This window comes from Manis pentadactyla, chromosome 8, assembly GCF_030020395.1.
Source record: "Manis pentadactyla isolate mManPen7 chromosome 8, mManPen7.hap1, whole genome shotgun sequence".
NCBI lineage: Eukaryota > Metazoa > Chordata > Mammalia > Pholidota > Manidae > Manis > Manis pentadactyla.
The window spans coordinates 5,489,380-5,516,149 of record NC_080026.1 but is presented as its reverse complement, the minus strand read 5'-3'; the positions used below and the strand labels follow the sequence as shown (position 1 = coordinate 5,516,149).

Below are 26,770 nucleotides of genomic sequence, written 5' to 3'. Positions count from 1 at the left end.
TATAGAGTAGTTGTTTCCTTTTACCTATATTTTCTTCATGGGGCAGTCATAAAAATATTATTATGCCCCCAGATAAGAGCCCTTGCAGGGCCAGGAGCACAGATAGAGCTTCCAAATACTGTCCCGGATATGAAGGTAAGAGTGACATAGCCGAGTGCTGGGCCACAAGGCTGATGGTGTGCCAGCATGTCTGAGCTCTGGGCACTGCGCTACGTGTTTACTGCGCTAGTGCAGGCCCTGACCTCAGGCCTGGGAGGGAGGCCTTCCCGGGCATGGGACCAGGATGGAAGAAGTCGTATTGCTCCTCCAGGTCAGGGAGGTGCGAGCTACCCCTGCGTTTGCCTGCACACCCCTGGTGCTGAGCACAGGCCTGGCATGGAGTGAGACTCAACACAGGATAAGTGAGTAACTAAAAAATGAAGGTTACCACAGTGAGTGTAGTTACCATCTGTCACCATACAAAGATATTACAATATTACTGAGTAATTCCCTATGCTGTACTTTTCATCCCTATGACATTTTTTATTTTATAACTGGAAGTTTGTACCTCTTAAACCCCTTCACCTATTCTGCCTGTTCCCTTTCCTCTGTATTTAGGAGTCCATTTCTGGGTTTTTGCTTGTTCATTTGTTTTGTTTTTCAAATTCCAATAGAAGTGAAATCATAAGTTATTTGTCTTCCTCTGTCTGACTTAATTCATTCAGAATAATACTCTCTAGGGCCATCTATGTTGTTGCAAACGGCAGGTTTTTTTACGGCTGAGTCATAGGCCATTGTGTATGTATATATACCACGTCTTTATCCATTCCTCTATCAAAGGACATTTAGGTTGCTTCCATATCTTACCTATTGTAAGTAATGCTGCAATAAACATAAGGGTGCATATACATTTTTGAATTAGCATTTTCTTTGGGTAAATACCCAGGAGTGGATAGTATAGTATTTCCATTTTAATTTTTTGAGGAACCTCCATATTGTTTTCCATAGTGGCTGCACCAGTTTACATTCCCAACAAGTGTAGGAAGGTTCCCTTTTCTCCACAGCTCCACCAACACTCGTTATTTCTTGTCTTTTTGATACTAGCCACTCTGACTAACATGAGGTGATAGCTCATTGTAGTTTTGATTTTGCATTTCCCCAGTGATTAGTGGTTTTGAGCAACTTTTAACTGTATGTCTTTCTTGGAAAATGTGTAATCAGGTCCTCTGTCCATTCTTTAATAGGACTCTTTTTTTGATGTTGAGTTGTATGAGTTCTTTATATATTTTGGATATTAACACCTTACTGGATATATATTTGCAAATATTGTCTCCCATTCAGTGAGTTGCCTTTCATTTTGTTGGTTTCCATCACTAGGCAAAAAGCTTTTTAGCTTGATGTAGTCCCACTTGTTTATTTTTGCTTTTGGTTCACTTGCCTGAGAAACAGATCTAGAAAAATATTGCTGAGGCTGATGTCTCAGAGTTTACTGCACATTTTCTTTTAGGAATATTATAGCTTCAGGTCTTACATTTAGGTCTTTAATCTATTTTGAGTTTACTTTTGTGTGTGGTATAAGAAAATGACCTACTTTCATTCTTTTGCATGTAACTGTCCAGTTGTCCCAACACTATTTATTGAAGAGACTTGTCTTTTCCCCATTCCATATTCTTGCTTCCTTTGTCCTAAGTTAATTATACATGTAATGTAGGTTTATATCTGGGCTGTCTGTTCCATTCCATTGATCTATGTGTCTATTTTTGTGCCAGTAGCATAGAGTTTTGATTACCGTAGCTTTGTAGTTAAGTTTAAAATTGGGTATTTTAATACCTCCAGCTTTGTTCTTCTGTCTCAATATAGTTTGGTTACTTGGGGTCTTTTATAGTCCCATACAAGTTTTAGGATGAGTTGCTCTAGGTCTGTGAAAAATGTTTTTGGAATTTGATAGAGATTGCACTGAAGTTATCGATTGCCTTGGGTAGTGTGGCAATTTTAACAAAATCAATTCTTATCCATAAACATGGAATGTATTTCCATTCATTTGTATCTTTTTCAGTTTCTTTCATCAATGTCTTATCATTTTCAATGTGCAAGTTTTTTACCTCCTGGGTTAAATTTATTTCTAGGTATTTTATTCTTTTTGATGGAATTATAGTTGAGATTGTTTCCTAATTTCTCTTTCTGGTACTTTGTTATTAGTGTAGAGAAATGCAACAAAAACAATCTGCATATTGTTTTGTTTTGTATCCTACAACTTTAATGAATTTGTATATTAGTTCTAATAGTTTTCTTGGTGGGGTCTTTAGGGTTTTCTGTATATAGAGTCATGTCATCAAAAAAATAGTGGCAATTTCACTTCTTCCTTAACAATTTGGATGCTACTTATTTTATTTTCTTGTCTGATTGCTGTAGCTAGGATTTCCAGGACTATGATGAATAAAAGTGGTGAGAATGGGCATCCTTGTCTTGTTCCTGATCTTAGAAGAAAAGCTTTCAGCTTTTCACTATTGAGTATGATGTTAGCTGTGGGTTTGTAATATATGGCCTTAATTATGTTAAGCTATGTTCCCTCTATACTCACTTTGTTGAAAGATTTTATCATGAACAAGTGTTGAATTTTGTCAAATGCTTTTTCTGCATTTATTGAGATGATCATGATTTTTATCCTTCATTTTATTAATGTGGTGTATTACCTTGATTGATCTCCAGAATTTGGATCATCCTTGCATTCCTTGGCATAAATCCCACTTGATTGTGGTGAATTATCTTTTTAATGTGTTTTCTGGTTTGATTTGCTAATATTTTGTTGAGGATATTTGCATCTATGTTCATCAGGGATAGTGGTCTATAATGTTCTGTATTTTCAGTGTCTTCATCTGATATTAGTGGCATGGTAATGCTGGCATGCAGAATGAGTTTGGAGGCATTCCTTCCTCTTCAGTGTTTTTGGAATAGGTTGAGAATAATAGGCATTGGCTCTTCTTTAAGTGCTTTGTTGAGTTCTGCTGTGAAGCCATTTGATCCTGGACTTTTGTTTGTCAGGGATTTTTGAATTACTGCTTCAATCTCCTTACAAATAATTGGTCTATTCAGGTTTTCTGTTCCTTCCTGAGTCAGTCTTGAAAGCATGATTCAGCATGTTTCTAGGAATTTATCCTTGTCTTCTAGTTTGTCCAATTTGTTGGCATATAATTTTTCATAGCAGTCTTTCATAATCTGTGGTATCATTTGTAACTTCTCTTTCATTTCTGATTTTATTTACCTAAGTCATCTTTTTTTTCTTGGGAAGTCTGGCTAAAGATTAATAAATTTGTATATCTTTTCAAAGACTAAGCTCTTTGTTTCACTGATTTTCTTTTTATTGTATTTTCCATCTCTAGTTCATTTATTTCTGCTCTGATTTCTATTATCCTTCCTTCTACTAACTTTGGGCTTTCGTTTTTCTTCTTTTTCTAGTTCTTTTAGGTGTAATATTAGATTGTTTATTTGACATTTTTCTTGTTTCTTGAAGTATGTTTGCATCACCATAAACTTCCCTTTTAGAACTGCTTTTGCTGTATTCCAAAGATTTTGAACTATTGTTTCCATTTCCAGTGGTCTTCTAATATTTTTGATTTCCTCTTTGATTTCTTCATTGACCCATTGATTGTTTAGTAGCAAGTTCTTTAATCTTCATGTTTTTGTGTTTTTTCCAATGTTTTTCTTGTAACTGAGTTCTAGTTTCACACTATTGTGGTAAAAAAAGACGCTTGATATTATTTCAATCTTCCTAAATTTACTGCAGCTTGCTTTGTGGCCTAACATGTGATCTATACAGAGACTTCTCTGTGCAGGTGAGAAGAGTACGTATTCCTCATTTTTGATGTTGCTGGATGGAGTGTTCTGTATATGTGTGGTCTAATGTGTTGTCAAATGCCCCTGTTTCCTTATTGATTTTCTGTCTGGATGATATAACTATTGTTAAGTGCTGTGTTCAAGTTTCCTACTATTCTTGTATTACTGTCACTTTCTTCCTTTATGTCTATTAATATTTGCTTCATGCATTTAGGTGCTTCTTTCTTTGGGTGTGCAGATATTTGCAATTGTTTTATCTTCTTGTTGGATTGGTCCCTTCATCATTTTGTAGTGCTTTTTTTGTCTCTTGTTACATAATTTGTTTTAAAAGTCTATTTTAGAGTCTGTTTAAAGTCTGATTTGTCTCATAAATGTTCTACGAGCCCAGTTTTCTTTACATTTCCATTTGCATGGAATATCTTTTTCCATCTTTTTGCTTTCAGTTTGTGTGTGTCTTTAGGACTGAAGTGAGGCTCTTGTAGGCAGCATATAGGTGAGTCTTAAATTTTTGGCCATTTAGCCACACTGTCTTTTGATTGGAGCATTTGGTCCATTTACATTTAAAGTAATTATTGATAGGTACATACTTATTGCCATTTTGTCAATTATTTTCTGTTTGTTTTTGTAGTACTTCTTTTCTTGCTCTCTTCCTTTTGTTGATGACATTTTTGGTGTTGGATTCCTTTCTCTTTATTTTTGGTGTATCTATTATATAGGTTTTTGTTTTGTGGTTATTATGAATTCATATATAGCATCCTATATGCATTTGGGATATTGAGAGGGAATACACTGTATCTGTAGAATGCTATGGGTAATATGGCCATTTTACAATATCAATTATTCCTATCAGTAAGCATGGAATGTCTTTCTATTTATTTGCATATTTTTCAATTCAATAAGAATTCTTTCATCTGTATCTTATTTTCAGTGTTCAGTTTTTTTTTATTAAGGTACCATTGATATACAATCTTATAAAGGTTTCACATGAGCAACATTGTGGTTATTACATTCATCCATATTATCAAGTTCCCCCCCACACCCCATTGCAGTCACTGTCCGTCAGCATAGTAAGATGCTATAGAGTCCTCAGTGTACAGTTTTTTCACCTGCTGGGTTAAATTTATTCTTAGGTATTTTTTAATGCAATTGTAAATGGAATCATTTTCTTGATTTCTCTTTGTGATAGTTCATTATTAGTGTATAGAAATACAGCAAATTTTTATATTAAGTTTGTATCTTATAATTTTACTGAATTCATTTATTACTCCTGACAGTTTTTTGGTGAAGTCTTTAAGGTTTTCTCTATACAGTATCATGTCATCTGCAGATAGTGACAGTTTTACTTCTTCCTTTCCAATTCATATGCCTTTTATTTCTTTTTCTTGCCTAATTGCTGTGGCTAGGACTTCCAGCAATATATTTGATAAAAGTAGCATGTTGAATAAGAATGTGCATCCTTGTCTTAAAGAGAAGAATGCTTCCTAACCTAAGAGGGAAAGCTTTCAGTTTTTTACCACTGAATATGATATAAGCTGTGGTTTTGTCATATACAGCCTTTTCTATGTTGAACATATTCCCTCTAAATCCACTTTTTTGAGAGTTTTTAACATAAATGAATGTTGAATCTTGTCAAATGCTTTTTTGGCATCTATTGAGAAGATCATACAATTTTTATCTTTCATTTTGTCAGTGTGTTATATCACACTGATTTATTTCCAAATGTTGATCATCCTTGCATCTCTGGAATGAATCCCATAAAATATGGTTTATGATCTTTTAAAAGTGTTGTTGAATTTGGTTTGCTAATATTTTGTTGAGGATTTTTACATCTGCATTCATCAGGGATATTGGTCTGTAATTTTCTTTCTTTGTGGTGGTGTATGGTTTTGGTATCAGGGTAATGCTGATCTCATAAAATTAGTTAGCAAGTTTTCCCTCCTCTTAAATTTTTTGAAAGAGTTTGAGAATGATAGCTATTAAAACTATTTGGTAGGATTTACCAGTAAAGCTGTCTGGTCATGGGCTTTTGTTTGTTGAGAGTTTTTTTTTATTACTGAGTCAATCTCCTTACTAATAATTGGTCTATTAAGATTATCTATTTCTTTGTGATTTAGTCTCAGATGATTTCATGTTTCCAGGAATTCATCCACTTTTGTAGGTTGCCCAGTTTCTTGGCACATAACTGTTTTTAGTTGTCTCTTATGATCCTTTGTGTTCCTGTGGGTCATTTGTAACTTCTTGTTCATTTCTGATTTTATTTATTTGAGCCCTCTCTTTTTTCCTTAATGAGTCTAGCTAAAGAGTTGTCAACTTTGTTGATCTTTCCAAAGAACCAGCTTAGTTTCATTGATCTTTCTGTTGTTTTTTGTCTCTTTTTCATTTATTTCTGCCTGATTTTTGTTATTTCCTTGCTTCTCCTAACTTTAGGCTTCACTTGTTCTACTTTTTCTAGTTCTTTAGGTATAAACTTAAATTGTTAAAAGTATACAATTGTTATATTGTATAAAGTTAAACAAGATTTCTCTTGTTTCTTGAGATGGTCATGTATTGCTTTAGAATTCCCTCTTAGAGCCATTTGTTTCCATTTGCTTGGAATAACTTTTTCCATCCCCTTTACCTCCAGTCTCTGCATGTCCTTAGTTCTGAAATGAGGCTCTGGGTAGGCACCGTGCAGATATGTCTTGGTTTTTTTATCCATTCAGCCACACTATGTCTTTTGATGGCAGCATTCAGTCCACTTTCTTTTAAAGTATACGTTGCTAGGTAAGTGCTTACTGCCATTTTGTTAATTGTTTTCTGGCTGTTTTTGTAGTTCATCTTTGTTCCTTTCTTCTCTTTCTCTCCTTTTGTGGTTTGATGGCTTTCTTTAGTGTTACAATTAGCTTCCTTTTCTCAAAGTATGAAAGTTTTGATCACTCTTTACACATAATTTTAGCATTCATTGGTAGCTCTTCCCTGAAGCAACTCTTCCTGAAGTGTTCTAATGGTGATTTTTCTATTTCCCTTATTCCTTCCACATCTATTGGAATTTTTCAGTAAGGAAAAGTTTTCTCTTCTCCCACATTTTTTGTTTATTCAGTAATTTATTCATATCAGTATAGGCTTATGGATAATTATTTTATTCTTTTGGTTATAATTCAATAATATGGTCACTAATTTTGTTAGTTAAGCTGTTCTAAGTTGAGGAGAATTGGCCTCTTACTAATAGTAATATTAAGTAATTATGTTAAGTAATGTTAAGTCTTCAAATTTATAAACACCCATATTCTCTTCACTTATTTAGGGATGTGATTTCTTTCATCGGTGCTGATTAAAAAGTATCAGCATGATGAAATACTAACGTATAGACCTTGAATGTATTTTGTTAGATTTATACCTAGGGATATAATTTTGGGCTACTATTATAAATGCTATTTTTAATTTCAATTTATGACCACTCACACTCGTATATGGAAATGCAGTTCATTTGTTTCTTGACCTTCTGTCTTGCAACCTTCTACACTCATCTGTGAATTCTAGGAGGTTTTCTTTTAGTTTCTTTGGGATTTTCTATATAGAAATCACACATGGGTTAATTCCTTCCATTTTAATCTGTATTCCTTTTATTTCTTTGTATTGTCTTATTACACTGGACTCAAAGCTCAGTGCTGAGTAGAAGAAGTGAGAGAAGACGTCCTGACTCCTGGAGAGAAAGCATCTGGTCTTTCACCTTTAAGTATGATGCTAGCTTTGTTGTTGTTTGTAGTTTACCTTTATCAGGTTACAAGTTCCCTAATATTCCTACTTTGCCGTCTTCATTTCTTTGTGCAGATCCAGGTTTTGGTGTGCTATGGTATTCCTTGTGTCTGAAGAACTTGTAACATTTCTTATGCAGTGAGGCTGCTGGAAATTATTCCCTCAGTTTTTGTTACTCTGAGAAAGTCTTTATTTCTCCTTCATGTTTGAAACCCATCTTTCAGAGAGGTTGAAACTTCAGGGACTTGTGGGGCATAAGGTTAGCTAAGTGAGCTAATATGACCATAGGTAATGTGGAGATTAGGCCCAAAAGAAGCATCTGAGGTCCCTTGGACTGGTCTTCTGGTTGTGTGCAGCCTCTCCTCATGTCCCACCTTGTCACCACCTTCTAGTCCTTAATTTGCTTGTCAAATATTTAATGGGAAAAACTCATCAACCATGTGCCAGCCCTGAGCTATGACTCTGAGGGGATCTTTAGGAACAACTTGAACAACTACAGGACAGACCACAGTGAGAGTCACCCTCCCCCCATCTGAGGCATCAGGAGGAACTGCAGTTTAACTCCAGTTATTTGAATAAGCTTCCTTAAAAAAAAAAAACCAAAAAAAAAAAACCAAAAAAAAAAACCTTCTTTACTCAGAATAGTAAAGCATTTCATTTCTGTAGGAAAGTATATTCACAAATTGGAAAATGCAAAAAAACAAGATACCTCTGTCTCTGCTGGCGCACAGTAAGTGGGAAATGTCCAAGTAAATGTGAATGGCCTTTGAACATTATGTTTGGGGAAGATGTTCTGTGAATAAAAAGTGCTTGTAAGATCACAGCCACAGAGTGACAGTGGCCACCCACTGCCGTGGGGAGGCTGACGGCTCTACATTCCTCTAATGTTTGCTGTGTGTTTACTCTGTACCAGGCCTGTGAGATGCCATGGGAGATGACAAGGCATGTGAGGTAATTCTGTCCCCAGGTGTTTGTGACTGTGCTAGCTGTGGTGAGAACTGACAGAATGGGGTGTCTGAGCCCCATGTGTAACATGGAGAACTTCATACAGCTTCGAGTAGCAGAAGAATATTTAGAATTTTCAGACGGCTCTGATATCCTTACTTTATCTTCCCCAAAATCTAGTAAGAGGAGCAGTCCTGGCACCGTGGCAGCCACTGACAGGAGTGAGCCAGGGCAGGTGAAGCGACAGGCCTGTCACCTGGCTGGCATGGCACAGACACGTTTAGGACCGTCCTCTGGAAGCTGCCACAGTGCTGTGTGACGCAGTCCTGTCCTCGTGCCGGTGCTGCTACACGTTCCCACGGTAGGCAGTCGTGGAGAACTCCTGCGGGCTGAGATCAAGGTGTCAGCAGGACTGCTCCCCTCGGGGCCCCCGGGGAGCCTGTGCTGGCCCTTCCCTGCATCTGGAGGCGGCCCGCCTCCTTGGCTCCTGGCCCTTCCTTGAATCACTCTGATTCCTGCTTCTATCATCACATCTCCTTCTCTGACTCCCCTGCCTCCATTTTCCCCTTATAAGGACCCTGTGACTACTTGGGGCCCGTTTGGACAACCCAGGATCATCTCGTCCTCAAACCTGATAAACATGATCACATCTGTGAATCCCTTTAGCCATAAAAGGTAACATTCACAGGTTCCAGGGATTAGGACATGGGCATCTTTTAGGGTAGAGGGTCATTATTCTGTCTACCATAGTCTAGAAGAAACAATAGGAAAAAAAATGATAGTGACTTTAGGTTGAACAGAGTTTTTTAAATTCAACACACACTAAAAACCTACAAAAATAAGCGAACTGGGCTTCATCAAAATTAAAACCTTTTAGTCTTCAAAAAATATGTTAGTAAAATGAAAGGCAATCTGTAGATTGAAAGAACTATTTGCAAAGCATATATCCACCAGACATAACTAGGGCATATAAAGAAGTCCTACAACTCAATAATAAGAACACAACCCAATTTTTTTAATGGGTAAAGAAGTTGAACTGAAATTTCACCAAACAAGATGTACAGATGGCAAAAATCATGTGAAAAGGTGCTTAACAGCATATATCATTAGGAAAATACAAATTAAGACCACCATGAGATACCATTTCACACCTGCTAGAAAGGCTAAAATCACCAAAAGTGGTGATTCCAGATGTGAATGAGGGTGTGAAGCAGCCGGACTCTCACACGCCACTGGGGCGAGTGTAAAAGGGCAGGGAAAATGGCCTGCATTTCTTAGGAAATTAAACATACACCCCACCATACGACCCAGTCATTCCATTCCTCAGTATTTACTCAAGACAAATGAAAGCACAGTCCATACAAAAACTTGGACACAAATATTCATGGCAGGTCTACTTGGAAAGCCAAGGTCTGGGAACAGCTCAAATGTCCATCAGCAGGTAAACAGAAAAACAAATTGTGCTGATATAGCTATACAGTGGAATACTACTTAGCAGGTAAAGTGAATTTTTGACACATGTGACATAGATGAATCTCAAAAAACTGTGTGGAGTGAAAAAAGCCAGACAAAAATAAATCCATTTATATAGAACACTAGAAAATGTAAATCAGCTTATAGTAGCAGGAACAGATAAAGATTGCCTGGGGACAGAGGTGGGTGGCCAGGGAGAGGAAAGGCGGGGACAAAAGACAGGATTTCAGGGAAGCATGAGGTCGCTTTTGGAAGCAAGAGAAATATTCACTATATTGATTGTGGTCACGGTTTCACAGATGTATGTAAAACTTTAATTGTATACTTGAAATAGTTGCTCTTTATGTCAATTATACTTCAATAAAATTGTAAAAAAATAAATAGTCAAGAAAAGAAAAACCAGAGTCTTGGATCTGGCAATGCAGAGGTCACGGGCCCTCTGCCAGTGATGTGAGTGAGTGAGCAGACAGACAGGACCATCGGATTCTAGAATTATCACAGACTGTGTATTTCCCAAAGTGCTCACTGCAACGAAAACACACAGAAATAAAGCATAACATTCCTTTTGACATATGCTCTTAAGCAACCACTTTCATGTTCACCAACAAAAGGGAAATTCCAAAGATAAATAAAAGAAGGGGAGCTCAAAAAGACTGAAGAATGGGGTAGAAAAAACCCACGTATATCAGTGACCACAACAAATGTACACTGGTTAAACTCCTGAGTTACCAGTGATTAAAATACTGGATTTTGAAAACTCAACTAAATGTTGGTTAGGAAAAATAGGCCTAAGGAGCATTAAAAGACTGCAAATAAAAGAATGGAAAAATAGATAAAGTACCAGGCAAATACTAATCCAAAGAAAGCTCGTGTGTCTATTAATATTACAGAAGATAACCCTTAAATTAAAAAACCTTTTTTAGGGTTAAAGAAGGTTACTATGGAATAAAAAAAAAAGCCACTCACTAGGAAGATATAAGAATTATAAACCTAGATAATTATGCACTTGCTTATGATGCAGGACTATTTGGATCAAAAGATGACAAAAGAGGAAATTGACAAATGAGACACGACTGTGGTTTCAACATACTTTGCCTAATAGCAGGTGGGAAACTGGTCAAATGACCGAGGATTTAACAATTAACAAGCTTGGTCTGATGAGTACTTAATGAGCCCTGCATGAACCACGAGAAATAGAATTCTTTTCAAACCTGGGACACGTACAAAATACAACCTTGAACTATGCTACTGAGCCAGTTTCAACTGATTTTTAAGAATTGATATCACACAGACCATGCTCTCTGATTATAATGTAATGAAACAGAAATCAGAAACAAAAAGATAACTGAAACATATTTTTAAATAAACCATGGGTCAAAGAGCAAATCATAGTGGAAACTAGGAAAAAATATTAGAATTGCAAGATAATGCAAATGCTACATACTAAAACTAATGTTACACAACTGAAGTTGTACTTTGAAGGGCTCTTATATCCTGTCCTCCAACATGAATACTTTTTAAAAGAGTGAATGGGAGAGGAGGAAGTGTGGAGATAAAGTGTAAACTGTGTTATTAGGGGTTTGAGGAAGGAAGGAGGTGGGTAGAGAGGAGTTCTGATGGATGGAGGCTCATCACCAGAGGCAGCAGACAGGGAAGAGGAGAAGGTAGGAAGGATGCTGGATCCCACTTGTCAACACGATTCTTATCTCCCCAACCACCAGCCAACCACCCCAGGGCAAAAACCCCCTGTACCTGTTTTCCACAGGGGAAAGTCCTAGGGTTTGAAGCTTCATATGGTTATAGAAATCAGACAGGAATTGCCAGGTCTATGACAAAAGACAGCTTTTCTGCTTAAAAACATTCAAATTTGACCCACCAATCACCCCACAAAACTTCAGCAAAAAGATAACTTCAGGCTTTAGATTCAACTTCCAAGCCACCCCTCAGGGATAACCCTGGAATTACATGGATTTATGATGAGAAATTATTTGAGGATTATACTCCAGAATCAATTCAGGAAGAAAATATTCTTTCTTCATAACATTTGGAATCAAATGTCTGACCAATTCAAATAAATACTTTTATTAAAAAATGTACTCTTCATATTACAGCATTTGTATACTTTAAGGAACATTAAACCTGCTAGTCCAGGGCTCCTTTGCATAGACCACACCGATTTTGTAATCTGGGAGAGTTACTTTAGATTTTTTCCCCCCGAAAGGCTTTTATTTCCATTGCGACAGAGTGAGATCTCTTGCCAAAATACATGGGACTCAAAATTAAACACTTGATCCTCAGCAAGACCCAGCAGAAGGTGCCGCCCCTTACTACCCTGTCCTGAATGGCGGCGCTGAGCAGGGGCAGGGAACAGGAATGAGACCTCTGGCAGTCGATGTCTGCATCCTTGGTTGTTTGGCACCTGGGACTCTGGAATTCTTGGGCCCTGAAGCATGCCACTGTGATGCCAGTCTGAATCTGTAAGGTGACCTCAAGCTATGACGGCATTGAAAGGACTGCTCACGTGCCATCCGTTGGGAGGTCAGTTGCTAGTTTAATGACATAGCTGGTTGGGTGGAGGTGGTCTGGATGCAGGAGTTCTGGCAGAGGCTGCAGCAGGCTGCTCTGCCCCTCGCTCCTGACAACACAGTCCTCAGTGCTTGCCCAGGCATGTTCACATCCACCCCTTGCTCGTCCTTGCCATGACGTGGGAGCTCTGTGGCCCAAAGGCTGTTATTCCTGCTGTGCAGTCCAGCTGCCTGGCACCTAGGAGCTGGTGCCTAGAGCACGTTGGCTGCAGACGCTTGGGGGACCCTGGCTTCCTGAACTCCTTCCTCCTGACACCAAAAGCAACCACACCTCTCTCCTTCCCAGATGGTTTGATTTTAATGTTTCCTTTCCGATCCCCAGCTCCTTCCTGCCTTGCAACATGTTTGAAACGATTGTACCATATTATTCCTGAGTTTCTGCGTCTACTTGGTTCCTTCCAAACCTCACACACCACATGCTTTGGTGGTGTTTTTCTTGTCTTGGTGAAGGAGGATTAAAAGCATTTCACTTTGAGAAATCTCTTATGACAAACTCTGAGAAACTGTGCTTGGGAAGGGTTGGTTGAGTGAACAACATCTTTTCAAAATGTGTGTGAAGGAGGCTTAACTAAAAGTGGTGCTGACCGCTTTCCCCACCTGTGGCGGGGGGAGTCTCCGGGCGTTTGGGAATTGCATGCTGGGCACAACAGTATCACCAGGTTCAAGGCACTGGAGGCAGGTACCTGCTGCAGCCAGGATATGTGAATGAGTCTGTAAAATATCACTGAGAGAAAGAAGCCAGACCCCAAAGAGTACATACTGCATGTTCTGGTCATCTGAGACTCCAGAAAAGAAAAACCTAGACTGCGACTGAAATCAGGTCCTTGGTGGGGGACGGGGGCGGTGAGCACTGGTAGGGGACGGGCAGGGACTATTTTTGGGAAATGGAAGCGCAGGATATTTTTCATGGCGGTAGTTACAGGGGGCACATATTTGTCTAACCTCATAGTTCTGTACACTTTAAATGATACACGCAAATTTGTATCTGAAGAAGTTAAGAAATATGTAACGAGAGAAGGAAAATCTGCACATATTTGCATAGTGCTCTGTTTTTCTTCCTGTTCTCAAAGTTGTCCTGGGTATTTGTAACACCTCCAGATGTGTTTGAAATTCTTTTTTTTTTCTTCAGCAATTCTTACTCAGAAAGCACGTCTAAGTGTAAGAACCTTGACGTTAATCTTGTTGGTTACATAAACAATACAGAGCAAACATACATTAATTCGTTTGTTCTTGCTGAAAACATCAGGCAGAGATACGCTTTTTGCCATGAGTCACACAACATGTCATACTTAGTTAAATTGCACATGCTTATTGGACGTACCCTGATTTTTCATAGGGTTGCTTTAACTCTGTGCTACATTTTCTCCCTATTATCTGGGTTTGGCTTCTTCACTTGTTTTCGGTCTTAGTAAAACATAGCTCTCCATATTTACGTCTCTTTTGCTAGGGGCACATGGGAGCTAGTGATGCAGTTTGTGAACCTTTCTCCTCTGACAAACAAGTGCAGATGTCCTCAGGCCCCATCTCTGACGCCTCTCTCCTTGCCCTTCCAGACTCCAGAGCCAGGCGCACACCTGCCAGGTGAAAGTGAGATTGAAGATTCTCCTGCAGAAGCAGAGGACCAGGGATGGAGCCAGGAAACAGACCATGATGATTTTGAGACGCTGTCCCACCAGAGTGAAAGTCCATCCAACACAGAAACTGACTCCTTTGAAAGTGCTTCCGACACAGAGTCCCTGCCTGGCAGTGACACAGAGGGAATCTGCCTCCCTCCAAGTGGTACCCCCGGGGACAGAGAAGGATGCTGCAGATGCCCCAGTGTCTCAGCAACCAGACTGCGTCTGGAGCAGCATGCAACTAGTGTCCCTAAGATTGACCCAAAGGAAGATCTAGATTTGCCTGTTGACTTCAGGGAAGACTCTTACAAAAGTGGGTTCCAAGCCTTCGCTGCAGTTGCTGGAGAAGAAAAGACACAACACCTCCAGGACAGCGAAGCCAGCCTGGAGCCGGAGTCTTTGCTGGCAGGGGCTTCTCACCACACAGAGGGCTGCTCGCAGGGTGCCCCAGGCAGCCACAGTCCCCAGCCAACAGAGGCGGTGGCCACACAAGCCCTCCAGGGGCTCTCCGTGCTTGCTCGTCAGAAATCCAGGTCTGAGAGCTGTCTGGGCATCCCGGTGGTCTGGCCCTTCCTTCTCTGGTGCTGTGAGCTGGGCCAGAGCTGGCCACACACCCACAACAGGGCCAGAGGCCCAGCGCTGCCTGCCAGAGGCCCACCGGACAGCACAGCCCCTCTGGGAGCCAGGACAGAGGCAGGCGGTCCCTCCGGCTCCACCAGGAACACAGCCGCGCTCTGCTCCCAGCCCTGCTTCGCTGCCCACTGCCAGCTTTCTGTAGGCACATCTTGCCTCCTACATGCTAGGCTTTGTCATAGCACCCCAGAAAATATTGATAACAAGGGCAGGGCACCCCTAGGGCACTGCTGTCAGCACACAAGGACCCTGAGCAGGGCCCACTCCATCACAGGGTTTCTGCTAAGACACCCCGAGGATCCTCTGGGACAGAAGTTTGTGAAGTTTGGGACCTATTTGAAGGAAGGGACAGAAGCAGAACGAGATCCAAGGACGCAGTGCTCTCCTCACCCTGCTCCCACCCAACTGTCTTATTTGATTCCTGCTTCCCAGAGGAGGGCTCCTTGTTTGCAGGATCAGAACAAACCCAGTGCTTTTAGCTGGAAAAGGCCCTCTCAGGACACTCCCTCTGAACATCTCTGGCTGGAAAACCAGTTGGGACAGGCTTCTCAGCCCTGCCCGGTCTATTCATGCCTCACCGTGGAGTTGGTGAGCCTCAGAGCAGAACAAGAGCCTGTGCCTATAGAGCGCAGGTCGGAACCCGTCCCGGGAGGCAGACCAGAGGGACGCGAGGGCCCTGGCCCTGCCCCAAATGCTGCCGACCTGCGTGATACACAGACGCACCTTCAGGACATTTCTGCTGAGGCAGGAAACCAAACCAGTAATTGCACATCAAAGTATGTTCTCCCTGAAAAGAGAAAGCCACCTGCTGGGGCCAAATTCCCACAGGTGTTGAACCCTGCCTGGATGGGTTGTTCGGGAGTGAGTGAGTGTTCAGAGACGACCTTGAAATCAAGTGCAACAGATACTTCCAAGGACGCAGGAGACGTGATGGTTCTAGACCCCAACTGCACGAAGAATGCGTTGCAGTTCTCAGAAATAACAGCTGCCACGGCGTGTCGGTGCAGCGACGAGGGGGAGGAGGGCGACCCCGGGCAGGCGGCTGGAGCTCTGCCCTGTGCCCGGGCCGTGCGTCTGGAGCCCGGAGCAGACGCGTCCCCTGGGAGGGAGCGCGCGCTCACCGTCACAGCTGTTGAGCAGACAGGTGTAGAGGCCACTACGAGGAAGGTGGGTCCCCGTCCGGGATCACGGTCCTGTGAGTCTCTGGAGGAGAGGCCCGGACCCCCGCGCGGCGCTGGAGCGACCCCCAGAGAGCCTCCCAGGGCGGGGAAACCACAAGCTCGGAGCAGGGCATGTGAGCGGCGCGCGGCCCGAAGCCCGGGAGGTGACCGCGGGGCTCTTCAGCGGGTGGCCCGAACCGCAGGGCCTGGGCGAGTTCCGGTGCCCCGAGCTGCTCGGGAACACGGGCCCCCGGACCGAGAAGCGCCCTGTTCCCAGGAGCCCGCCGCGGGCAGGCAGAGCCCAGGGCGCCCTGCGGGAGGACCACCGCCGGCGGCGGGCCTGCCCACCGGGACCGGGGCGGGAGGAGAGAAAGCTGACGGGGCGCCCGCCCCCGGGCCTTTGGACACACGCGGGGCCCCGGGCCTCCAGCCCGCGGAGGGCCGCGGAGCGCAGGGCCGCGAGGACGGGAGCGGGGGGCGCGGCGCGGGGGGCGCGCGGGGCAGCGAGGCCCCGGCGGGACGCGCTGCGGCAGCTGCCACGGGCCCCGGCGCCCCGGCCCCGGCCCGCGCCCTCGCGCTCCAGCCGCCCGGAGGGCTGCGCGCGGCTGTGCGGGACCCCGCGGAGCGCCGGACGTTGCGCGCGCAGGCCTCGGCCGCCGGGAGCCCGGGAGGGGGCGCCGCGGCGCAGGGACCCGGGCATCTGCAGCCCCCCGGCGCCTCGCCCGCTGCTTCCTCGGGCCTCGCGGGGCGCCAGGCAGCGCGGCTGACGGCAGGGCGCCCGGAGGACGCACGCGGGGGCCTCGGCCCCGGGACGCCGTCCCCAGGAGGCTGCGGCACCCAGGGGCCCAAAACCCCCGACAAAAGGCTCCGGGCAAGGCTGGCCTTGGCGCAGAAGGCCTTTGCAAGTTTTTTTGACTCCAAAGTTTTAGAGAAAGAGATCCCCGCTGGACGTGGTGCGGGTGCCCTCCCCGGCTGGAAGGAGAGGGGCAGGCTGCGCCACAGCTCCTGGCTTGCGTTTCTGAAAAGCAAACACACCGAAGGCCCCCAAAAGCCCCCCTCAGGGAGTCCGGGTTCAGGGCCGGAAATCCCCCCTCCTCGCAGACCTTCCCCATCGGGAGCCACCGGCCACAGTGAGGAGCAGGCGGAGCATCAAGAGAGCTGTGTGTTCGGGGATCACTGGGCACCCCCGCACGCCCCCAAACCTTTGCCATCCGGCGATTTGGTCTCTCCAGATATCAGGAGAAAAAGTGAGCCAACCATCAAATGTACGAGCCCCGGGGAAAGTGGTAGGTACCTGCCTCCAGGTATCTTCCCGGAAAAGCCCTGGCTGGCATCACCCTCCCGCGCTCCTGCCCCGCAGACTGGGATCAGCCACACCTTCCCCTCCAGCTCTGCGGGGTGCTTGGCATATGGAAGCCGAGGGATGCCCTGCAGACCCATGAGCCCCAAGCCCAGCAGCCCCAGGGCTGGCGCCCAGCCGGCAGACTTCCACTACCCTGGCAAGGGCAGCGCCATCTCCATGCTTTGCCTGGGAAACTACAGCGATGTGGGCAGCAACTCAGAGGCCCTCGAAAGACCGAAGGCCCCCAGGACCCGGACAAGCCTCCTACTTTCTCTGCAGACGCTAGACCAGCATGACCAGGAGGAGCAGAAGGGGAAAGGAGGCCAGCACTGCAGTGGCCCCAGAACAGCACCCTCCCCCAGGGACCTTCCTGGGAGTGAGGTGAGTTACCTGCCACTTGAGTCAATCCACTTATTTACTTCTTAAGGCAAGAGACCCACAGGGGAAATTTCCTTAGTGACGGGAGGACCTCCCCTTACACTCCCAGATTGCCCCCACGGTGATCCACACAGGGCTACCAGCTTGCAGGAATTTGACAAACTAACACGTGGAAACTGGCATTTCATTATGATTTTGTGTTTCTTTTTTCTTGTATAATCCAAGCTGTCTAAATTCCCTTTTCTATCACCTGCCTGTTCAGCTTCTCTGCCCATTGTCTGTGGGGCAGTTGGTGCAGACTCTTGCCATCCTTCTTCACCATGAAATTTACAGAAAGGAAGTCCCACATGTTGCCTCCTAATATTTTTATGTCTCCTAGTATTTTTGTTTTTTTTATTTAAGTCTGATCCAGTTGAAATTGTCTCAGTATAAGGAGAGAGACAGGAGTTGTTGGTGCATCTGAAGTCCTAGTAAACTAGCACGTCTCTCCCCCCAGCAGAGGCCTGCCCCCAGGACAGGGTGAGTGGTGTGGGGCAGGTGCCGGGGCTGGCACAGGAAAGGGGAGACACCTTGGGATTTCTCACAAGTTGAGCTGCCCTCAGCTTTACTTTTTGGAAATTCCAGAAAGGACACTCTTGGGACAGAGTCCTGCCATTCTTGCATCCTGGTGCCCTAGCCCCGTGGCTTCTTCTGACAAACGGGTATCGCACGTTGTGTATGCCGAGCAGTCCTCGGGCTAGCAGGTGGGCTGGACCTGCCACCAGGCTTCCTCCTGTGGGATGAGCCCCCATGCCTCCCGCGCCTCTCCCGTGCCACGGCACACTCCCCTCCTTTGTTCACATACCTGCCGCTCCCGTCTTCCCCGTGCTCTGATGTGCACGCATACTAGGCCTGCCCTCTCCCCTGGGAAGCGATGACAGAGAGGAATGGTACCTAACATTTGTGAGGCACCCACTGCATGCTGGCCCTTTGCTGAGCCCTGGGCAGTCACTTCACTCACTGCTTGCTGGAATCGGTGCAGGCTGTCCAGGGCTGTGCCTGTGGCCCCACTCACACTTCCCATATACGCCGCTGGCGGGAGCCCAGGGACAGCGGCAGGGCCGTGGGCTGGAACCAGTGACCCGGTGCACCCACAGTGCACCTCCAGCCCGAGTGTGCCGGGAGCAAAGGGAGCCGGGCAGGGCTCCCACTGGGTGCTTCCCGGCCCTGGGATCAGGCATTAGGCTTTCAAATATGATCATGCCGCGACTTTATTCAACACATCTCCTCACCTGTGAAGAGTCAAACAGTACCTTTCAAGGTTTTTTTTCCTTTTGTGTTATTTTTTAAAATGATTATCACTAAAGTTAAAAAAAAGTCAGTAGAGATGTAGAAGGCAAAAAGTAGCAAAAGTAGCAATCTCCCTCCAAACCGTGCCCTCATGTTCCATGGGAGGCAATGGGGCCAGCAGTGAATGTTGTGTCTGCATGATGTGCATGCACAGCGATTATACGGGGGGCTGTGGGAAGTGAGAGTCACACAACTGGGTGTTTACACATACTACACTGTAACTCCCTTGTTTACTTTAATAATACAGCAAATATAGCTCTCCAGCAGGTTTGCAGTCCCATTTGGAGGTTGCATGCTGTTTCGCAGTGTGACTATACTGTAATTTAGTAAACTATTGATTCATGTTGAGGTGATTTCTGTGGGGCCATTATAAAACGCTGCAGAGCACCCTGAACACATGTCCCTACGTACTGAGGCTCTTACTTCTGTAGGATATAAATGAGGGATGGCACAAAGGGCACATGTAATTTTTATTTTAATGTATTTCAGATCACTTTCTGAAATGCCTGTGGCAATGTACACGCTCAAGAGCAGGATGTGGGAGCGCCCATTTCCTGACATGCCCTGACTTAGATGATGGTTGCTTTTAATTTTTGGTCATCTGAAATAGAGAACTTGATTTAAAAATAAAGACATTATAGTGTTTGTGAACTCAGAGTAAAATCAAGTAGTCACAAAGATGATTAGTATCTAAATAATGCAATTAAGAAGACTGATTTCTAGTGCTATAAATATGTATATACAAATATATATATGTTTATACACACACACATATGCAGTGGAAAACCAAGTTTCCTGCCGCCCGCCGTCCCTGGGGTTAGGCCGGTGGTGTATGTGGGAAGGAGCTTGTGGGGCCCCAGGCGAACCCCTGCGTGGATTTTAACAAGCAGTGAATGATGTGGCTGTGAAGGGCTCAGCAAAGGGCCAGGCACCCAGCAGGTACCTCACAAATATTAGTTCCTATTCCTCTCTCTCTTTGAAAGCTTCCGGGACGAGAGGGAAGGTTGAATATGTGAGCACGTCAGAACATGTGCCGAGACACGAGAGCGGCAAATGCATGTGCAGCAGGTACGTGAACAGAGAGAAGGGGGCAGAGAAAAGCTGAGAAGTTTGCCGTCCTGCTGAATGAAGCCCAGGCGGGAATGAACGGGAAACTCACCCGGGACCCCTAAAGGCTCCACCTTGTGGCCGCTCCTGGGAGAGCAGGCAGTGGTGGCGGGGAAACGCAGAGGTCAGCCAGCCTTCCCAGTCTCCTTCTCACAGTGCCTTTAAGGAGCAAGAGTTCTTTATTCCAATACCCTAAACAATTACTCTTAGTAGTTTGTTAAATTGTCTTCCATCTTTTTCCTATAAACAGTTTTATGTATTTAACATGGCTATGATCATGCCATGTGTAGGAGCTTTAATTTTCTGTGATTTTGCATCCTTTTGCTAGTTTGAGAAATACAGAAGTCATCCAGGAAAGCAAGCCGCACAAATGTAGATAGTATATTGTTGCAAAACACACACCAAGTGCCTCCACCCATCAAGGAGCACCACGTGGCCCCTGCTCCGGGCGCCCTTCTCCTCTCTGGCCCTGACCGCTCTGCCAGCCTTAATGGTATTCACTTCCCTGCTTTTCATGATAATTTTAGGACTTAATTTTGCACCCCCAAACAGTATAGTTTATTTTTGCCTGTTTTTGAGCTCTACATGAATAAAACCTTATGTTCTCCTTCAACTCCTGTCCGTTCCATGGAACTGCCTTCCTTGCGCTGTGTACCCAGGGCTCTTTGACTTTCGTTCCATCACATGGAATTCCCTTGAAGCAACATACTGTACTGTGCATCAGTCGTCCTTGGTGGGGCTCCGGGGTTCTCCCCAGTTTGGGTCTGTGTGGACAGGGCTGCTGTGACGGCCGGTGCCCAGGCATTCCTGGGGTGCCAGGCAGGGTCACTGGGGGAGGCACAGCTTCAGCTTTAGTGGGTGCTCTCAAATATGCTTCCAAAGTGATGGTGCCAATTCAGACTCCCTCCTTAGACGTTGCCTTTGCCCATAGTCTTGTTAACATTTGCCTGATAGTGTCAGTCCTTCTCATTTTAGCCACTCTGCTAGGTGGATAGAGGTATTTTTTGTGGTCTTAACGTGCACTTCCCCAATATCTAGAGACTGAACACACTTTATATGCTTTTGACCACTTGGATACCCTCTTTGGGGACATCCCTGATCTGGGTCCTGTCCATTTGCCTGTGAGGTTGTGGTTTTCTTACTGATTGCATGTATTTTGGATACAATCCCATTGGTGATTAAATGTGCCACAAATGTCATTCTCCACTCCGTGGCTTGTCTTTTCCCTTCTTTTTTGTTTCCTATCCCCCCATTCACACTACAGATCAGGCAAAGCGCCTGGGCTGAGGTGTATATGGGGTGGGTTTACTCTGCCTCCTCCTTCAACACAGTGTAAGGATACAGCCAATGGTCAGCACCAGGAGGCCTCTTTTCCCTTCTTTAATGGTACCTTTTGGTGAACAGAAGTCCTTAATCTTAATGTTTTCAAAAGGAGCCATCTTTTCCTATGCCAAGGTTATGAGTAGAATCCCCTAAATCACCTTTTTAAAGCTTTTATTGTGTTGTTGTTTTTACAGGTAGGTCTCTTTCCCCAAGGTGTCTGAAACTGGCTTTGTGTCCCACTGGTCCGTCAGTCCATGTTGGTCCAGCTCAGTGTCTTCATCCTAGTACCTGCATAGTCAGGGCTGCTGTCAGGCTGAGCAAATCCTCTTGCCATGCTCTTCAATTTGATAAATATTGATTGAGTGCCAACTAAGGGCCAGACATTATTCTAGATGTTATGGAAGCAATATTAAAGGACATATAAAGATCTCTGTCTTCAAAGGAGGGGCAGGTATGGATGGAGTCAAAATAATTGAGAAACTAAGATTATTTCAGATATTTAAAAGACTTTAAAATTTTTTTAATGGAATTAAGAAATTGAAAAGGTGAGTTAATTGGATAGAGAGTTTAGGGCTGGAAGGGTAGGGCTCCCTTAGCTTGAAAGTTTGGAGTCTAACATCTGAGCCAGGCGTGAGTGATGAGGGGCCTGTGCATATGGACGGCCTCTTGGGTTCAGCCCAGCACGTGAGTAACGCAGAATTCCCTCACACACAGACTGCCACGTACTTTAGCCCCCACAATGCCACCTTGCCCCTGCGGTACCACAGCATGTTTGTGTATGTTGGTATGACGGAGAACAGGAGGAGGCAGTCCTTGGGTGTGAAAGGTGCTGCTTATATGTAGAGATTTCTCCCCTTTTCAATTTTAGGTTTAAGGGCTCAGAACCTATGGTTCTAGAGGAAGCAAACTCCAGCATCTTACTTATGATCATATTTGCACACCCCTGGGTTTGTACCCCTGGCTCAGGGAGCTTAGAAAAGAGACCAAGATCAAGAGAGAACAAGTTGAGAAATAACTGTGGGTGAGAAGAATGGGAAAAATTAGAAGTTAGAACATCTATACGTTTTATCCCCTGCTCTGCTAGTCACTAACCCTGGGCCTGGGAATAAGACCCCACCAGGACTCAGTTTTCTCATCTATCAGGGCTGGACTATGATCTGTTCACTTTCTGCTAAGCAGAATAGCAATTTTATAAATGAAAGCCTCTCTGACCTCACCCACGGTCTTCTCTGACTTTGATAGAAAGTATCCAATATACTGTTTCTACTTAAGAGATTTTAAAGGGGGGAAGGGACGCACATTGTCCACATTTCCTAAGCAAGCTTTAAAAAATCTGTGTGTGTGTATTCTAAAATTTATATGTACAGGTGCAAGCCCTAGAATAGTTAAAACAATTTTGAAACAAAAGTAATAAAGTGGGAGGAATCCCTATACCTGATATTAATAAAGGCTTATTATCTAAAATAATCAAGACAGTGTGGGATTGAGGGAGGGACAGACATGCAGATCACTGGAAAAGAGTACAGTACCCAAAACAGACCCAACAAATATACTAACTGTTTTCTTAGGTGCAAAAGCAACTCAGTAAGAGTAGCAATAGTCTGTTTCAAGCATTTGGACATCCATAGAAAACAATCTTGACCTAAACCTCACACTTTATTAAAAAGTTAACTCATAATAAATTAATCACAGACTTAAATGTAGAACATACTACTATACAATTTTGAGAAGAAAACAGGAGAACATCTTTGAGATCTGAAGAAGTAGTAAAGAGCTCTTGGTCATGACCCCAAAGGAACATCCATATGGAAAATCTGATAAACTGGACCTCATCAAAACCAAAAAACGTTTGCTCTGCAAAGACTGTGGTAGGAGGATGAAAGATAAGCTACACACTGTGAGAATTTATTTGCAAACCACATATCCAACACAAGATCAGTTCTAGAATATAAAAACTCTCGAAACTCAACAGTAAAAATATAAACAGTTCAGTTAGAAAACAGGCAAAAGACATTCACCAAAGAGGATATGCAGCTGGCAAATGAGCACATGAAAAGGTGTTTGACATCATTAACCATTAAGGAAATGCAACTTAAAAACGTGATCCGCATGATTAAAATTTAAAATATATCATGACAACACCAAAATGCCGGCAAGAATATGAAGAAATTGGATGTCTTACACATTTCTGGTGGGAATGTAAAATAGTAGAGCCACTCTGGAAAAGGTCTGGCAGGGTCTTAGGGAACTAAACCTGGGTTTACAGATGATCCGGTAGTTGCATTCCTGCAAGTTTATCCCAAGGAAATGAAACTTAGTTTACGTATAACCCTACACATAAATATTCATAGCAGCTTTGCTTGTAGTAGCCCCAAACTAAAAACAACCCAGAGTCCTTCCGTGGGTGAGTGGGTAACACACTGTGGTACATCCCCACCATAGAATAGTATCGTTTCATGGTATGAAAATAAATGAACTATTGCTGCATGCAACACCTCGATAGATCTCAAGAGAATTATGAGAATTATGTCAAGTGGAAAAAAGCCAGTACCAAAAGGTTATACATGATAAGAATGCATTCACATAACATTCTTAAAATGAGAAAAGTATAGAGATGAAGAACAGGTTAGGCATTACCAGAAGCTGGGGGGGAGGGGGTGGGTGGCAACACAGGGCCCTGAAGCGATGACACTGTTCAGTACCTAGACTGTGGTGTGGATATGGAATGTACACGTGATAAGATGTGTACACACACATGTATGCACACAGAGCTGCAGGAAACCCCAGGGAATCTGAATAAGATCTGTGGGTCATATCAGTGTGTCCTGGTTGTGATACTTTCTGTAGTTTTTACAAGATGTTACCAGTGTGAGACTGTGAGTACAAAGTACACAGGCTCTCTCGGTTCTGTTTCTTACACCTGCATGTGTCTCGGCCATTACATCAAAGTTAAAAGTTTACCTAGAAAAAAACTTTTTCTAGGTAAACTTAGCTTAATGGCTGCATGGTTTCCTTCACCTGTGTGCATCATAAGTCTCAGCCGGTTCTCTACTATTTTGAACATTTAAGGTTGTTTACAACTCTTAACATCATAAATAATGCTAAACTGAACATTCTGAAGTAGATCAGCTTCTGGGAATGCTTTATTCTCCCTCTTTTTTTTTGCTCTTTACATTTAAAAAATTATCAAATTTATGCACTTGCAGTTACAAAATCAAATGGTACTAAGATAATGCTTCTCAAACCTTAAAGTGCTTATTGACTACATGGCATCTGCTGGAATGCAGGTTCTGATTCGGATGTGTGGGTGGGGCCTGAGGGTGCAGGTGTGACCGGCTCCCAGGTGCTGTGACCCTACTGACCCCCCCCTTACTGGAATAGTGAGCAACTAGAAGACTTCCTTTGAAAACACAACCGCCGGCAGGCGGAGCCAAGATGGCGGCGTGAGTAGAGCAGCGGAAATCTCCTCCCAAAACCACATATATTTTTGAAAATACAACAAAGACAACTCTTCCTAAAAGAGAGACCAGAAGACACAGGACAACATCCAGACCACATCCGCACCTGCGAGAACCCAGCGCCTCGCGAAGGGGGTAAGATACAAGCCCCGGCCCCGCGGGAGCCGAGCGCCCCTCCCCCCAGCTCCCGGCGGGAGGAGAGGAGTCAGAGCAGGAGGGAGACGGAGCCCAGGACTGCCGAACACCCAGCCCCCGCCATCCGGGCCAGAGCGCAGACACAGTGCTTGCGGGGGGTGCTGTAAACTAGGGAAACAGGACAGTAAGACCTGTGAGCAGGTCCCTGTGGCTGGTGCACCCAGAACAAACAAAAGCGAGTGCTTTTTGGAAGTCTTAAAGGGACAGGGACCCCAAAGCCAGATGGAAGCATCCTGGGACACTTACTCCAGCAGCAGGGAATCTGGGGAACTCTGGGCACTCTAACCGCCTGGGCATCAGGGAGCATGGAGGCCCCTCACAGAGATAAATAGCCTCCCGGCCGCTCCCCCTCCAACGTGGCTCCACCATATCGGAACGGCAGCCCGAGCCAGGCCACGCCCACAGCAACAGCGGAGATTAACTCCATAGCAGCCGGGCAGGAAGCAGAAGCCCTGTCTGCGCGCAGCTGCGCAGCACAAGCCACTAGAGGTCGCTGTTCTCCCAGGAGAGGAGGGCCACAAACCAACAAGAAGGGAAGTCCTTCCAGCCGTCACTCGTCCCAGCTCTGCAGACTATTCCTATCACCATGAAAAGGCAAAGCTACAGGCAGAAAAAGATCACAGAGACAACACCAGAGAAGGAGACAGACCTAACCAGTCTTCCTGACAAAGAATTCAAAGTAAGAATCATAAGCACGCTGACAGAGATGCAGAGAAATACCCAAGAGCTAAGGGATGAAGTCCAGAGGGAGATCACAGATGCCAGAAAGGAGATCGCAGAAATGAAACAAACTCTGGAAGGATTTATGAGCAGAATGGATAAGATGCAAGAGGCCATTGATGGAATAGAAACCAGAGAACAGGAATGCATAGAAGCTGACACAGAGAGAGAGAAAAGGATCTCCAGGAATGAAACAATATTAAGAGAACTGTGTGACCAATCCAAAAGGAATAATATCCATATTATAGGGGGTACCAGAAGAAGAAGAGAGAGAAAAAGGGATAGAAAGTGTCTTTGAAGAAATAATTGCTGAAAACTTCCCCAAACTGGGGGAGGAAATAATTTAACAGACCACAGAAATACACAGAACTCCCAACAGAAGAGACCCAAGGAGGACACCACCAAGACACATAATAATTAAAATGGCAAAGATCAAAAACAAGGAAAGAGTTTTAAAGGCAGCTAGAGAGAAAAAGGTCACCTATAAAGGAAAACCCATCAGGCTATCATCAGACTTCTCAACAGAAACCCTACAGGCCAGAAGAGAATGGCATGATATATTTAATACAATGAAACAGAAGGACCTTGAACCAAGGATACTGTATCCAGCACGACTATCATTTAAATATGATGGTGGGATTAAACAATTCCCAGACAAGCAAAAGTTGATTGAATTTGCTTCCCACAAACCACCTCTACACGGTATTTTAGAGGGACTGTTCTAGACGGGAGCACTCCTAAGACTAAACAGATGTCATCAGAGAAAATAAAATCACAGCAAAGAAAGCAGACCAACCAAATACTAACTAAAGGCAAAAAATAAAATCAACTACCCACTAAAAGCAGTTAAAGGAAACACGAAAGAGCACAGAATAAAACAACCAACATATAAAGAATGGAGGAGGAGGAATAAGAAGGGAGAGAAGAAAAGAATCTCCAGACAGTGTATATAACAGCT

General features: G+C 44.1%; 1 protein-coding gene and 1 non-coding gene across 7 annotated transcripts in view; one reads left to right on the top strand and one right to left on the bottom strand.

Moving 5' to 3' along the window:
- The window catches only part of ARHGEF4 (Rho guanine nucleotide exchange factor 4), a 173,934-nt gene that overhangs the window by 56,521 nt on the left and 90,643 nt on the right, over window positions 1-26,770 (top strand). For 5 of the 6 annotated variants that reach the window (XR_008998802.1, XR_008998803.1, XM_057505446.1 and 2 more), the window contains exon 2: window positions 14,105-17,683. Coding sequence is in view for 4 of the 6 variants with exons in the window: in XM_057505446.1 (XP_057361429.1) it covers window positions 14,105-17,683 (3,579 nt within the window). In the remaining 2 variants the exon portion in view is untranslated. Of the gene's footprint in view, window positions 1-14,104; window positions 17,684-20,047; window positions 20,078-26,770 lie in introns of those variants that run through there. The other variant, XM_057505449.1, reaches the window with a different exon arrangement.
- On the bottom strand, window positions 21,356-21,483 carry LOC118911851 (small nucleolar RNA SNORA51). Its single transcript, XR_005024628.1, has one exon. It is a non-coding gene; the product is annotated as a small nucleolar RNA SNORA51 (small nucleolar RNA).